Source organism: Carcharhinus amblyrhynchos, chromosome 24 (genome assembly GCF_965287045.1).
Source record: "Carcharhinus amblyrhynchos chromosome 24, sCarAmb.v2.hapA, whole genome shotgun sequence".
Classification (NCBI taxonomy): Eukaryota; Metazoa; Chordata; class Chondrichthyes; order Carcharhiniformes; family Carcharhinidae; genus Carcharhinus; species Carcharhinus amblyrhynchos.
Window position 1 is genome coordinate 32,488,081 of NC_137347.1, and position 15,334 is coordinate 32,503,414.

Consider the following 15,334-nt stretch of genomic DNA (forward strand, 5'->3'; position numbering starts at 1 on the left):
CTGTGAGAAAGCATACAAGGATGTCAGAGATGCTTCACAGAAGTCTGACATATTGGTTCATTTTAATCCAAAGCTATCATTACTGCTTGCTTGCAACACTTCACCTTATGGAGTTGGGGCAGTGGTTTCACATGTTATGTCTTCGGGAGAAGAACAACCGATAGTTTTTGCTTCATGTACTCTGGCTCGTGCTGAATCTAACTATGCTCAGCTAGAAAAAGAAGCACTGAGTATAATTTTTGGCATATGGGGCTTCATCATTATTTATATGGTTGTCATTTCACCTTATTGATTAATCATCGACCCTTTACTATTTTTTGGCTGCATAAAGGCACATCTTTATTGGCTATTAGTTGATTGCAAAGATGGTCACTGATCTTATCTGCAGACTCTTACAACATCAAGTATTGTTAATCAGAGTTCCATGCTAATGCTGATGCACTATCACGCTTTACCTATTGAGCAAATAATGCCACCAGCTAGTTTTGCTAACATAATTTTTTGCTAGTAGGTCACTTGCCTATAACAACCTCTCAAGTTCAGAGGCATATCAGAAATCATCCTGTGATGGGGAAGGTGATGAATACGGTATTGAAAGGAATAGCTGGAATGCACCTTACATGTCCTGATTTGAAACCATGTGCGTCAAGAAAGCTTGAGTTGACCATCCAAGACGGGTGTCTATTATACAGAATCCAAGTGACCACTCCTGCTAGTCTGCATGGAAGAGTTCTTAAACAACTGCATAAAGGATATTCTGGATGAAAGAATTAGCACAGTTATTTTTGGTGGCCAGATCTGGATGCTTAGATTGAAGACAAAGTGGGACAGTGTCAATCCTGTGCATGAATAAGAAATACTCATCAACTCTTTTATACCCTCGAGAGCGGCCTAAAATGCCATGGCAATGACTGGATGTAGAGTTTGCTGGTCCATTTGAGGGTTACATGTTCTTAGCCATAATTAATGCACACCTAAAGCGGCCAGAAATTGAGATTCACTACAGCAGAACAAATCAGTGAAAAACCTTATGAAATTTTTGCAAGATTTGGAAAACCAAAAGGTTGTTAATAATAATGGTTCACAGTTTACTTCATAAGAGTTTGAGGATTATCCCAAAGTAAATGGCATTCAGCACATTATCATCCACCAACCAATGGATCAGCTGAAAAAAGAGAAAATCCTCTATCACATCATGTGAATAGCTTTTTGGCATTTTATAGGAACACTACTCATGGGACTACCTAAAGCTCACTTGTATTACTACTCTTAAAGGGAAGGTTGAGGACTAAGTTTGATTTATCATCTCCAGAATCTTCAGCGATAATAGAATGTCAACAACAATCTCAAGTTGCTAGAAAGAAGTGAGGGCAAAACAATGCTCATTTCAACAAGGAGATTGAGTGTAACCACACAATTATGCCATGAAATGGGTACCGGCCACACTTAGCAAAAGCAGGTCCAATTTCTTCTAGTTCAAACCAAAGCTGAACTAGTTTGGCAATGCCATGTTGACCTATCGTTGTCATCTCAAAATGATTTCTCAGAATCATCTCTAGAAGAACCAATTTAGTTAGTCCCCTGTGTTGTGAATACTATTATAAAAGACTTAGTTGTATCGGAGTTGCCTAATGATTGTGTCGACACTACTATACCACATGAGCATGATGAAGAAATAGTTCTAAGAGAAAAATGTCTACTGAAGTTCCAAACATACTTTTAGGATCAAGGACAGCTAAATTCCAGAACGTTGTACACAACCAAAGAATAGATGCCCTCCTGACAGACTGCGTATAACAATTAACGGTGTATAGTACCATGTATTATTGATCCTATGTATAACATCGGAATTATTTGTAATTTGATCACATAAGTAAATGGGGAGGGATGCTATATATTTAAGTAGTCGCATAATTGCTTTAAGAGCCAGCCACATGATTTGATGATATCATTAGGACATTTTGCAGGCTGCTGTTTATTTTTAATTTCTGTTCTCTGCAGTGAGAGTACATCTCTTTCAATAAACTTGTCATGTGGTACTTTGAATCCAAACCAAATTTTTTTCTTTTTGTTTAAAACGTATGATCCTTAACATAGTTTGGACATAACTAGAAGATGAGGGAACAAATGTAATGACTGCATTGTCCATACCACGTGCAGATTCGGATAAACACTGTCTAACTAATGTGAGGAAGGTCTAAGCTAGGCTCTCTACTATTGGATCAGTGATGAGCCATTGCAGCAAGTGACCCATGATCCTATCCATTTAGATCCAAGGTTGATGTCAGATGTAGGAATATTGGCAGCTGTTTCCCAGAATGGCCAGTATGATTTTAGATGTTTAAATGCTGGGTAACAATCTATGCTAGTTTTCCTGCATTGTCAGTTTATTGAGAAATTGTCACTAATGTCCATGGCTTAATTACTGTGAACTGCTTCAATGATCTTCCCTCCTCCAATGTATAGGCTTGAACTGATCAGTGACCAGGCAATCCCCATTTCCAATAAGAAATCTTAAATAACCTTGACATTCAATGGTATACCATTGCCAAATCCTGAATGAACAAAATCCTGGGGATCACCATTGACTAGGCCAGCCACATGGCTACTTCCAGCAGTTCAGAGACTGGGTATTTTGAGGTGCAAAATTTACCTTGTTGCCCTCCATCCATCTCCCAAAGGTTTCTCTACCACCAAGGTACATATGAGTGTAATGGAATACACTCCACTTGCCTGGTTAGATGCTGCTGCAACAATGATCAAAAAGCTCAACAGCCTATAAGATAAATCAGTGCGTTAGCTTGGCATCCACCACCTTAAACATCCATTCCAGCTACCACTGATACACTGTACCGGCATCTGTCTAAACATGCACACACTAAGGCTTTCTCGGCAGCATTTCCCAAACCCCAACTTCCAGCACCCAGACTGAAAATGACGAACAATGTATCGGATCACTGTCACACATCACCCCAACATACACATATATAAGCTGTTCTTTTGTCATCATTGTGTCAAAATCATGGAACTCTCTACCTAACAGCATTACGGGAGTATCTTCACTGCAGATTCTTCAAGAGGTGGCTCAGCACCATATGAGAGAGCAAAAAATTCCAGCCTTCCCAGGAACACTCACATCCTAAGAATGAATTATTAGAAATGTAACATCCAAGAAAATCAGAAAAAACTTTTAAAGAAGCGGTTCTTGTGGGAAATGGCCATCATATAGCTAAAACAAGTGGGGAGTATGAAATAATTATGATGCAGAGGATATGATGGCATTGTTTATACCCGAGGATGCAATTATGGTGACTGTGACACAGTTAACTGAGACTCGGGAGAAATCAATTTCTGTGTTGTCAGCACACACATTGCCTTTAATGAGTTTGACTTATTCACACAGAGCGGAGGCTCTATGACGCAGAGCATCATAAGGACAATGCTGGAGACATTCTCTGTATTTAGCAGAACTGAGGTTCAAATACAATCCATTATGCTTCCATTGAATTTGCAAGTGATAGCAAAAACTTTGGATCCCTCTCATCCCCATGTAACTAGAAAGTTCCAAAAAGGTCCAAGTCTCTGCACACTTCAGGATCTATCCTGTTTTAGTCTTAGTGTAGGAGTTGTTCAATGGGCTCCTATCCAAATTCTACCATACCTAGGTGCACCCATTCCAATAGATAGCTTCAGGGCTCACACTGAAAATCTCTGAACAGGAAAATGGTCAGAGGTGCAGTCTTTAGAAGGGGAGATTAAATTGGGGCCCTGTCTTGCGTCTCTGATAGATAATAAATAGCTGGAGAGTTCTCCTAATATCCTAGCCAACAGTTATACTTCAACTAACATCTAAAACAGATGGTCACATTGGTGTATGTGAAAATTTGTTGTCAGCAAATTGGCTGTCACATTTTCCCACAACACAATAGTGAGTATACTTTAAAAGTATTAACCATAAAGCAATTTTCCATGTCATGAGCTTGTGAAAGGTGCCATATAAATGCAAATTTTCTTCCTCTTTCAATCCAACGTTCACCACCAATGTGACACCAGGATTTCACCAAGATGTGACAGCAGTCACAGAAAATTCAACTTGAGCTGCCTTCAGGACAGCAGAGTCCATGGGAACAGATGTGGATTCAACCTCAATGTTCTATTACCTTCCACTGTAATTCAAAACCATCCTTTCTCCCGGAAAGGAATTTTAATGCAATGCTCTGATCCAGGTCCCAGCTGCACAGATCTTTGCAGAAACACTTAAGCAAAATCCCTAGAGTTAAATCTTAAAACAGCAAAATATTCACATCTTTAACCAAATCAGCTCAGAATTCCTTAACAACTGAAATTTGCTAAGGACCAGAACTTAAGCTAAAGCTCCCATCATCCACTTCTATGTGGACAAAAAAGTCAAGGGGAGGCAATTTAGGTGCTACACCACCTACAACAATCTGTTAATGGATCGACTGTGAGTGCACCACTCAACAGTCCATCAACAGATAGACTGCAGGTATGCCACTCAACTGTCCGTCAATGGCAGGTATATCACTCAACTGTCCGTCAATGGCAGGTGTATCACTCAACAGTCCATCAATGGATGGTCTGCAAATACACTACTCTGAGCACATTGCAAAGTTCATTAGTGATCCTAATCAAAGCCTTTTCACTATTGCCCTCTTTATTATAACTGCCAGGCTACAAGTTTGTTTGTTTAAGTCGGTACAACAGAAGTTCATTGGAAATTTTATAAAGAATGCTTATTTGATATATTAAATCAGCAAAACCTTCAGACCCTACCATCAACAAATGTTTTCATTCCTCAACCAAAAGTAAGATATACTTAGAGTTGCTTCAAACCCTGCAAATGTGTAGTGTGGATTTGCTGCATTTCTACCCCACGACCAACTCTGTCTCTCACAAAACATACAATTTGAAGTCTGCTTTAGTTCTAAGGTAGTAATTACACCAAAGCTCATCATTAGACACATTACAAAACTTCAACCATATTCTCCACACGCACTCTATTTAGAATCTCCAAAAAAAAGTTCTGCACTGAATACTCCAAATTCCGACGTATCGGTGGAAAAATCTTTGAAAGCACTTCAGGGATTAAGATAGTGCAAATGTGATAACGGGACTGAGTCCTGGAGACAGTGCCGGGTGTATAAACTAGCATCTACAACAAAGTCACAAGAACACACACAGTCACAGCGCCAGCAACTTCTCCTGTGACAGCTCTCCTATAATCTACATCACACCAAGAACAAATGGAGGGTGTTGATGGAAGAAGCTGTTCCCCATCAATCATGGTGGCAACAAAAAGACTGAGGACTGTGTAACATCTGTGTCAGATCAGGGAAAACATAGAACTTGTAATCATATCAGTTAAATAAAATACAAACTGGCTTCAACAAATCATCTCAAGCTGAACCATGAATCTTCCTTCACTTGCTTGGGCCTGTGTATTTCTTCTGCATTTCCTAGTATTTAAAATTGATTGGTAATCTTTCAATCTCTTCATCGCCAACCAACAGTGGCAGCAGTGTGTACCATCCAAAAAAATGCACCGCAGGAACTCACCAAAGCTCCTTAAGCAGTAGTTTCCAAATGTATGACCACTACCATTCGGAAGAAAAAGGGTAGCACATACCTGGGAACACCTCAAACTGGAAATTCCCCTCCAAGTCACTCACCATCTTGACTTGGAAATATATCACCATTCCTTCACTGTCGCTGAGTCAAAATCCTGGAACTTCCACTGTAATAACACTGTGGGTCTACCTATATCTCAGGGACTGCGGTGTTCAAGGCAGCAACTCACCACCAATTTCTCAAGGACAATTAGGGACAATTTGCAATAAATGCTGGTCTAACCAGCGATGCACACATGCCATAAGTGAATTTTAAAAAGAGTAAGTCAGCTGTTGGTTGTTTCCTGTGGGGTGGGTTATCTTTCCTCATTGCAACCAGTGCAATAAATGGAAAATTAGTCACAAGCAATTCTCCCAACCCCTGTATGGGAAGGTAAATGCCACACCCTTTTACATACTGATAAGGAAATATCGCCAGTTAAGATATACTGGACAAAGTCAGTAGGATATAGCAACCAGAAACCAACTTGAACTATTATTAAAAATGCCAGAGCGTTCCACTAAAAGACAAAAAAGGCTCTTATCCTTCTGCAAACAGTGCGTTTCTTTGCATATGACTAAACTCTCAAAACTCTAGCCTGAAAGAGCCAAGAAACAATCAAGAGTTATTCCTGCTAGAACAAAGAGTATGGCTACCTTTCAGAGACATAAAATATGAGTCAATAGCATAACCTCGATAATCAACAGTCAGATTCAGTACATATTCATTTAGGCAGCTGCTTGGAAGTGAGACCAGGGTGCATCTCTTTCTGGAATATGCCTTTACAAAGATTTAGTTTTCGTCAAAGTTCATGCAGGGCAGCTCTGTAACACAGGCTTTCTGTGCCAGAGAGTGTTAAATATGACATGTATTTTGGAATTATAATTTATTATTGTAAATGTAGTGAGACACCTCAGAGTTATATATCTTCTTTGGCAATCCCTCAGGACTGAAGAGGGCTTTCTTCCACTCTGCGGCGCGGCTCTCCGGGAAACTATAAAGTCCAACGCTGGATCTGCACACACTGCCACAGGTGGGGCAGGTAGTTTTTGATGAGGCAAGTGGGTGGGATACTTGGATTTCGGTATGCTTGAATTTTGATACGCTCTTAGAATTGTTACAGCACAGGCCATTCGGCCCATTGTGGCTGCAGCTGCTCTCCAAATGAGCATAGTGTCATTCTCCTGCCTTCTTCCTGTAACCCTGCACATTCTTCTTCTTTCATATAACAGTCTAATTCCCTTCCGAATGCCTCGATTGAACCTGTCTCCACTACACACACAGGCTGTGCATTCCAGACCTTAACACTCGCTGCCTAATAATGTTTTTTTCTCATATGGCTTTGGTTTCTTTTGCAAACAAAGATAGGAATTTGAAGGGTGTGGTTTGAAAACAAAGATGAGTGTCTTAAAATTGCTTAACTGGGAGCAAATGGATCAAGAACCTTCCCCTTTTACCTAGATCTTGGTACTCTTCTGCTGGATGTGCATGGCCTTCACTTGGGCCAGTCTGAGACTTTCAAAATGGGTGGTACCTTCACAGATGCTTCTTCTCCAATTTGGATGGTCTCAAGGAAGAGATTCTCACATATTGGCCAGGATGTTGCAATTTTTCAGGGAATCTTTGAAGAAACATTTCCCCTGCCTTTCACGAAGTGACTCCCCTGATGAAATTCAGAGTACAGAGCTCAATTTGGGAGTTTTATGTTAGGCTTGCGGACGATGTGGCCCAATAAAACTGCGTCGGTACTGAGAAGGTTGGTTTGTGAGAGGACATTGATAATAGAGTAGCTATCCTTTTGATTTGATTTGTCAAATGTATTAGCATACAGTATTGTTTCTTGCACACTGTAAAGACAAAGCATACCATACACAGAGAAGGAAAGGAGAGGGTGCAGAATGTAGTGTTACAGTCATAGCTAGGGTGTTGACAAAGATCAACTTAATGCAAGGTAAGTCCATTCAAAAGTCTGATGGCAGCAAAGAAGAAGCTGTTCTCGAGTCAGTTGGTACAAGACCTCAGACTTTTGTATCTTTGTCCCCAGTGGAAAAAGGTGGAAGAGAGCATGTCCATGGTGCATGATTTTGCTGGCTGCTTTTCTGAGGCAGTGGCAAGTGTAGATAAAGTCAATAGATGGGAGGCTAGTTTGTGTGATGGGTTGGGCTTCATTCACAACTCTTTGTAGTTTCTTGCAGTCTTGGACAGAGCAGGAACCATACCAAGCAGCGATACAATCAGAAAGAATCCTTTCTATGGTGCATCTGTAAATGTTGGTAAGACATGCTAAATTCCTTTAGCCCCCTGGGAAAGTACAGGCTCTTAACTATAATGCAGCATGGAGGGACCAGGACAGTTTGTTGGTGATCTGGACACCTAGAAACCTGAAGCTCTTGACCATTTCCACTTCATGCCCGTTGATGTAGATAGGGACATATCTTCCACTATGCTTCCAGAAATTGATGACTGCTTCCTTCGTTTTGCTTACATTGAGGGAGAGATTACTGTTGTTACACCAGTTCACCAGATTCCCTATCATTTTCCTGTACTCCATCTCATCATTATTTGACATTCAACCTACTATGGTGGTCATCAGCAAACTTGAAAATCAAGTTGGAGAAGAATTTGGCCACACAGTCATAGGTGCATAAATAGGAAGGGGCTGAGGGCACAGCCCAGTGGTGCACTGTGTTGAGGATAATCGTGGAGGAAGCGTTGTTGCCTATCTTTACAGATTGCGGTCTGTAGGTTAGAAGTCTGGGATTCAATCACAGAGGGAGGAACTGATTTAATGGGGGCACTGTTGGTGATATTTCTCCAGGGATTTAAGGTGCCTGATGTATGATTATCCATGTCTCTGAAGCGTACTAAAGGGCAGGCAGCACTGCAACCCTGTAGACCATGAGCTTGGTTGCTAGGTTTCAGGTCTTTATCATCAAACATTTGTTTTCTTCAGCCAGTCAAACGTTGGCAATGTTGGGTTTACTACTGATGTTTGCACTCACTGAGAGGAGACACCCAAGGTATAAAAACTTATCCATGTTATATCGAACTGTATTTAGAATCCTGAAAGTGCAGGATGCCGTTCAGCCCATTAAGTCTGCACCAACTCTCCAGTCGAACATCTTCCCCAGATCCAACTCCTGCCCTATCCCCGTAATCTACACATCTTTGGTCACTAAGGGGAAATTTAGCATGGTCAATCCACCTAACCTGCACATCACTACGTATTGTCAAACTTAAGCTGTTACGTAATCTTAAAATATGAAGGAGTACGTTAAAGTACATTTTGTTTTAGAAAAAATGTCTTAGGAGTAATGCCGGGTCCTGTACAGTTTAATCAGAACAAGACAGAACAAGGTATGGCAAACTCAAACATATCAACTCCTCCCTACCCAACTCTCCACACGTTAATCCTGCTCACAGAGGGTGAAGACTAAAATAGTCACTGAAGCACAGTGATTTTGCACACAGAAACATAGCACATACTCAGAAGACAGGTTATGGGGACAGATGGACCTGAAGAACCTTGGCCAGTGCCAATGCTGTTAGTATCAGCTGTCTCTGGCCTTGTTCAATCATTCCTCCAATCTAATCTCAAAGATATTACTTCTCACTACTCCCTCTCTTTAATCTGAAGTTTGATACTTTTGGAAGTCACTGTAGCATTTTGTTAATTTACACCGGATGCTACTCGTACTTTCCTTAATGAAAAAAGTCACAGTCTCGGTTTCAGACATGAACTTGGGGCTCCCACAATAACACCTAGCATTCATAGAAACCGTACAGTACAGAAAGAAGCCCATTGAGTCTGCACCAACCACAATCCCACTCAGGCCCTACCCCCATATCCCTACATATTTTACCCTCTAATCTACGCATCTCAGGACACTAAGGGGCAATTTTATTAGCATGGCCAATCAACCTAACACACACATCTTTGGACTGTGGGAGGAAACCGGAGAACCCGGAGGAAACCCACGCAGACATGAGGAGAACGTGCAAACTCCACACAGACAGTGGCCCAAGCTGGGAACCGAACCCAGGTCCCTGGAGCTGTGAAGCAGCAGTGCTAACCGCTGTGCTACCTTGCCGCCCTTTTAGCATTCCTGCTCTGCTAACCTCCACAGCAAAACTAGCTAAACTTTAGACCCAACATTTCTTTGGGAATGGCCAGAATGTTAGCTGGGGGCTGCAACATCAGAAAGTTGTGCATACATTGGAATCCTAAGCAGACAGTAACCCATTGTACAAAATGGGACAAAGCACAGAGTGCAACACTTCATATTATGCACAGAGTATAATCCTTGGCTGTGATGGGCTCATGTTCAGTTTCATACATGTTCTTGCAATTAGTAGTGTTATGTTCCTGGCATGCATAAATTAACTTTTCTTTTGGTTGCTCAGACAGCAGGTTACAATATGCCCTTGCATTAACTTACAAGATCTACATTCTAAATCTGAATAATCACCTTTGAGTGAATATCAGGGGTGGTCTGCTGGAACTTAACACAGTGTTTAGAAATAACGCACAAGACTGATGATGTGAGTGCTGTTTGGTGAGGCAGAGGACAGAATGGAAACAGTGGGAAGTTGATGTACAAATACATGTGACAACATAGGTTTCTCACTGAAGTTCCTATTCACTGGCTGACAGATGATCTCTATTTTTGGTAAATTACCAGTTGAGAGAGGCAGATGGACTTGGGAGTAAGGGCCACCCCATCCATACAGCCAAGCAATGCAGGCAGTTATTGCAAAGCTCACTCAAGTATCCTGGTTCTGCTCGAGATCTAATGGTTTGAAATCCAACTAAAAGAATCCCTATCCAAAATCTGGAGGGCAGTAGCAGTGGGCAAAGAGAAAGCAAAGGGGGAGGGTGTTATGAGGAAAACTGAGAGGCCACTGTCAAGAATAAAATTAATTATCTCTTGTAGAAACATAGGCAAATAGGCAGTTAGCAGAGTTGTTAAAGTCAAATCACATCTGACTGATGTAATTGAGTTTTTTTGACAAAATGATGCAGGGTTAATGAAGGCAGTGCAGCACACATATCAGAACTAAAGAGACTCGTGAATGCACATTTCACATGGAAGCTTATGATCTGAAACGCACTATTCAACCGAGTAGCAGAAGTATATTTCGTAACTACTAAAGGCAAGTTGACGTCAGGAAAGCAATGGCTTGCAGAATAATACAAGAATATCAAGAGCTCTGCCATTCAATACCATAAGATCGCGGAAGGTCTTGGGCAACAACTCCCGCTTCCTTGATTGCCTGAGAGATCAAAAATCTCTCAATGATGGAGCATCCGCAACCCTCTGGGTAGAACTCCGAAGGGTCACAACCGTTTGAGTGAAACCATTTCTCCTCACGCCCTTCTCCTGACACTTAAACCCAGGAGCCGGCACAGACAGGATGGGCCGAATAGCCTCTTCTCGTGCTGTGAGATTTTGTGCTCCTGTGGAGAAACGGGATGGGGATCACGTATATCTTACCTTACTCATCTTCATCCCCGCCACTCCGAACACCCCACACCCCAGTCACTCACCCAGCTTCAGGACAGAGGCCAGCAGGATCCACAGCGCCACAACGAATGGGGCTCTGACATGACCGAAGTCGACGGTCACCACCGGGAAGGCCTTACTGTGGTTATGTTTCAGTTCCTCAGGCTCACCCTCAACAGTCCCTATCTCTAAGCGGGTGGCCTCTGAGTACAGGGTCAACAGTATGAGGTAGCCGAGCAGTGCGCTCCGAAGGCAGAACCAGAGATACATCACAGCCGGAGCTGAGGGTCACCTGAAGCAGTAACTGTACCGCGACTGGCACCGGACAGCAGAGCCGGCAACTGAAGCAAGGGGCAGTCTACCAATACTCAGCCACGGCGCCACCTACAGCCGGGAAGACCAAACAACCCCCTCCCACCTACAGCTCTGAAGGACCGCCCCACTCACACACTCCAGCTCCACCCTCAAGTGGGAAGAACAAACAACCTCCTCCCCTCCCACAGCTCAGGAGGACCGTCCCACTCCTACGCTCCAGCCCCACCCTCAGCCAGGAGGACCAAACAGCCCCTTCCCCACCCACAGCTCAGCAGGACCACCTACCCCCCACGCTCCATCGCCACCTGCAGCCGGGAGGACTGAACAAATCGGACCAGAGCGTCACTTGCAGGATAAAAGTAACGCAGTTTGAAGTGGGTGCAATACATAAATTGACGAGAAATGTAAGGGAGAAAAAGTTAAATTATAAGGTCCTTTTGCATCGGCTAAGCTTGCATTTCCTTGCATTTAAGGGGCACTCTAATTAAAATGATTAATGGAGTTCAGGGCAGATAGTGTACCTCTGGCAGGGGAGGAACATTAAGTATAGAATAAATCTGAAACTCCCCAAAGCTGTTGAGGATGAGGGAAATTGAACATGTCAAAATTAAGACTTATAAATTTTAGTTAGGTAGGGGTAATTAAGGGTGGAAGCAAAATGGGTAGATCGAGTTAAGACATATAGATCATTTACAATCTGAATACTGGGAGTCAGTAGGCTGGACAGTTGGTTTGTGATGCACGGTGAAGCCAACAGCGTGACTCCAATTCCCACACTGGCTGAGGTTATTCACAAAGGCCTGCCTTCTCAACCTCGCTTCTCAGTAGTATGGTGATCCTCAGGTGGCGAGGTTAGGTGAACACAAGCTTTCACCCTCAAAGGGGAGGGCAACCTATGGGTCATGTGGGACCATGGCAACTTCACCTTTTAATTGAATGGTAAAACATCTGGAGGTGCTGAATGGCTTCTTACTGTTCTTGTGCTCATTTGCTCATTTCTGAGACAAACTGGAGCATCAGAAAGGGAAACCTGCGAAGAGAAAACCCGAATACATTGGGAGAATCAAAAGAATGGGAAATAAGGAAGAGAAAACTCTTTCTCATCACGGTCTCCATGTAGTAGCCATAAACAAAAATAGTTAAATGTATTGATTGAGCCCCAAATTATTGTCAACAAGGCTCTACTTTTTGTAGCTTTTACTTTCATATGAATCAGAACCAATGCAAATACTACATCAATCATCAGGCAAGTGATATTTTAAATAAAAAGATAAATTTCATTTTAAATACTTGATACAGTGAAGGTACACAGCTGCAAGCATTCACACTGATGTGACATTGCAGCCGCGCAATATGCTGTTTTTGATTAATGTAGGGTAGGCCAGGAGTCCTATCCAAAGATAATTTTTGCCTGAGAGTTTCATGGGTATGACTGTCATTAGCAAAGCAGACTTCTACAAAACTTCTCTACCTCAGCTGACCTTAGAACCAAATAATCATAGAATCCCTACAGTGCAGAAAGAGGCCATATGGCCCACTGAGTCTGCATTGAGTCACCAAAAGAGCATCCCTCTGCCCTATCCCTGTAACCCTGGGCACGTACCATGGCTAATCCCCCTAATCTATATATTTTTGGACATTAAGCAGCAAATTGATCATGTCTAATCCACCTAACCTGCACATCTTTGGACTGTGAGAGGAAACCAGAGTTTCTGGAGGGACCCCTTGCAGACAGGGAGAAGTTGCAAACCCCACACAGACAGTCAGCCAAGGCCTGGTGCTATGAGGCAGCCGTGTTAACTACTGTGCCACTATGCCACTCACAGTAGTCCTAAGGGAGTAACTTTCCCAAATTTCTTTGCAACCAACCAACCAACCAATAACACCTCTGTTCACAGTTTAGGCACTTTTGGAATGAGACCCAGCTTGTTAGGCCTCGGGGTTATTCATACAGCTTTGCAAGTTATCGACTTTTTTTTAGTCCAGCTCACAAATTGCATCCAAGAATTCCTGTCTTTTTTCCTGCCAAACAGCAAGACTGACCATTCATTTTATCATCCTTCTTACCTCCATTTTGCCACTTTCCATTTCAGCTCTCCTTCTTGCACCCCGCCCACCTCTGCCTTCAGAACAACTACCATATTATTCCTCAGGCAGCCCTTTAATGATCTGCACCTCTGCTCTGCCATTTTCGCATCCTGACCACTTAATGCACACTTTTTAGCACCTTATCAGACTTCTGTATTCTCATTCCAGCCACCCCTCCCCTCCTCCACCCTCATAGTATAAATCTCCGTTGATTCTCTTTGCTCTCAATTCTGACGAAGGGTCATCTAGACTGAAAACGTTGGCTCTATTTTCTCCCCACAGCTGTCAGATCTGCTGAGATTTTCCAGCATCTTCTGTTTTTGTTTCAGATTCCAGCATCCACAGTATTTTATTTTTATGAAACACGATGCAAGATGCAGTAAGTCCATACATTTAGTTGCTTCTCAGAGCATTATTTCGATAGCTCATGCAAAAACTCTGATTAAAAATGTAATACCCTGACGTCTTTCTGAAGTATATTTGAAAAATGATGTGCTGCAAATGAACTGAACATTATGGGAAAGAACCAATCTTCATGTGATTAATAACAGGTAATAACAGTTTTCAGTTTGTGTCTCAAAACTTAAATGAGGCTGTTAGTTTGGTTGCAGTTAGACACTAACTGCAATTAAAAGCATCTCTCACTGTGACTGACTACCACTGCGTAGGTGCAACACATGCTCTCCCTGGTGTTGAAGCACAAATAGCACGGTCTTTCTTATTCTCCAAGAAAATTACAATTAATCTCTTTACATTTGATGCAAACTCTGAAAAGTAATTTTTAAGCATTCTGAAAAACAATTATATAGATTCCACAGGCATTTTGAATTACAATTTTTCCTTACTGTACTGCTACTGGGTCAAAGGTTGTCAAACTCTTCAACTCAGGGTGGAATTTTTCTTTCTGGAGACCTACTGCGATGGTGGGTGGAAAAGTTGGCACGGTTCCTGTGCCAGGTCATCAGTTTTTCACTCAATTATGCATGTTTAAATGAGCAGCATGTCATATCTTGTGGCAGGCTGGGATTCTCTGCCCCGCTGTTACCTCGTTGGGTCATATTTCTGGGCATTTTTAATTGGCACTTGTGTCCACATTCACTCTCTGTGGCCCAGGTCTTGTCATAGCAAGAACCAGAAGAGACAAACCATGTATGCCAGAGTCAGTAACAGGGGATAGGTTGCATTGCTCCAAACTGTTGAGCAGCAGATGGAGATCCTTTAACCCTGTGATAGGATACCCCTGTAACATACATGGCTATGGGCCAAGTGCTGGCACATGGGATTAGGTGGGAGTTTGGGTGTTTCTAATATGTCAGTGCAGACTTGATGGGCCGAAGGGCCTCTTTTGCACTGTACATTTCTATGATTCTATGATGGGACCTGGAGCTCCATTAACCTCACCACCAAGATGTAGGAGCAGATCACAAGGATGGTCAGTGCTTGTAATCCTCAAAAAGGAACATTTATCTAGTGCTGAAAAAAGATCAATTATCCCATCTGTTTAGCCAAGGCAAGTCAACCTTCTCCTCACTCTCAACCCACACAGTCAGAACACCATCAGGCGTTTACAGAGTTACGGTCCAAGGGAAGCTTAAACACCAGCAGAAAGGACACCAGCGCTGAATGTCTCTCTCACACACACTTTTACATCTTCATCCCTTGTCACACGCTGTGTCTTCAGCCTTTACATAGGTCCACTCAGCACACACAGCAGGCAGATATGCTTAGCATTTATTTTGGCATTCGTCCTGCTCACAGTCTGTCCATCTGTCCTTATGCAGGACAAGCTTGCCCACAAT

At 42.4% G+C, this 15,334-nt stretch overlaps 1 protein-coding gene across 1 annotated transcript in view; it reads right to left on the reverse strand.

Moving 5' to 3' along the window:
• Positions 1 to 11,483, reverse strand: part of LOC145358005 (sodium/hydrogen exchanger 1-like) — a 57,031-nt gene extending 45,548 nt beyond the window's left edge. The window contains exon 1 of the mRNA XM_080211680.1: positions 11,177 to 11,483. Coding sequence (XP_080067806.1) covers positions 11,177 to 11,402 — 226 coding nt within the window. The 5' untranslated portion in view covers positions 11,403 to 11,483. The remainder of the gene's footprint in view (positions 1 to 11,176) is intronic.
• Between the last annotated feature and the right edge of the window lie 3,851 nt (positions 11,484 to 15,334).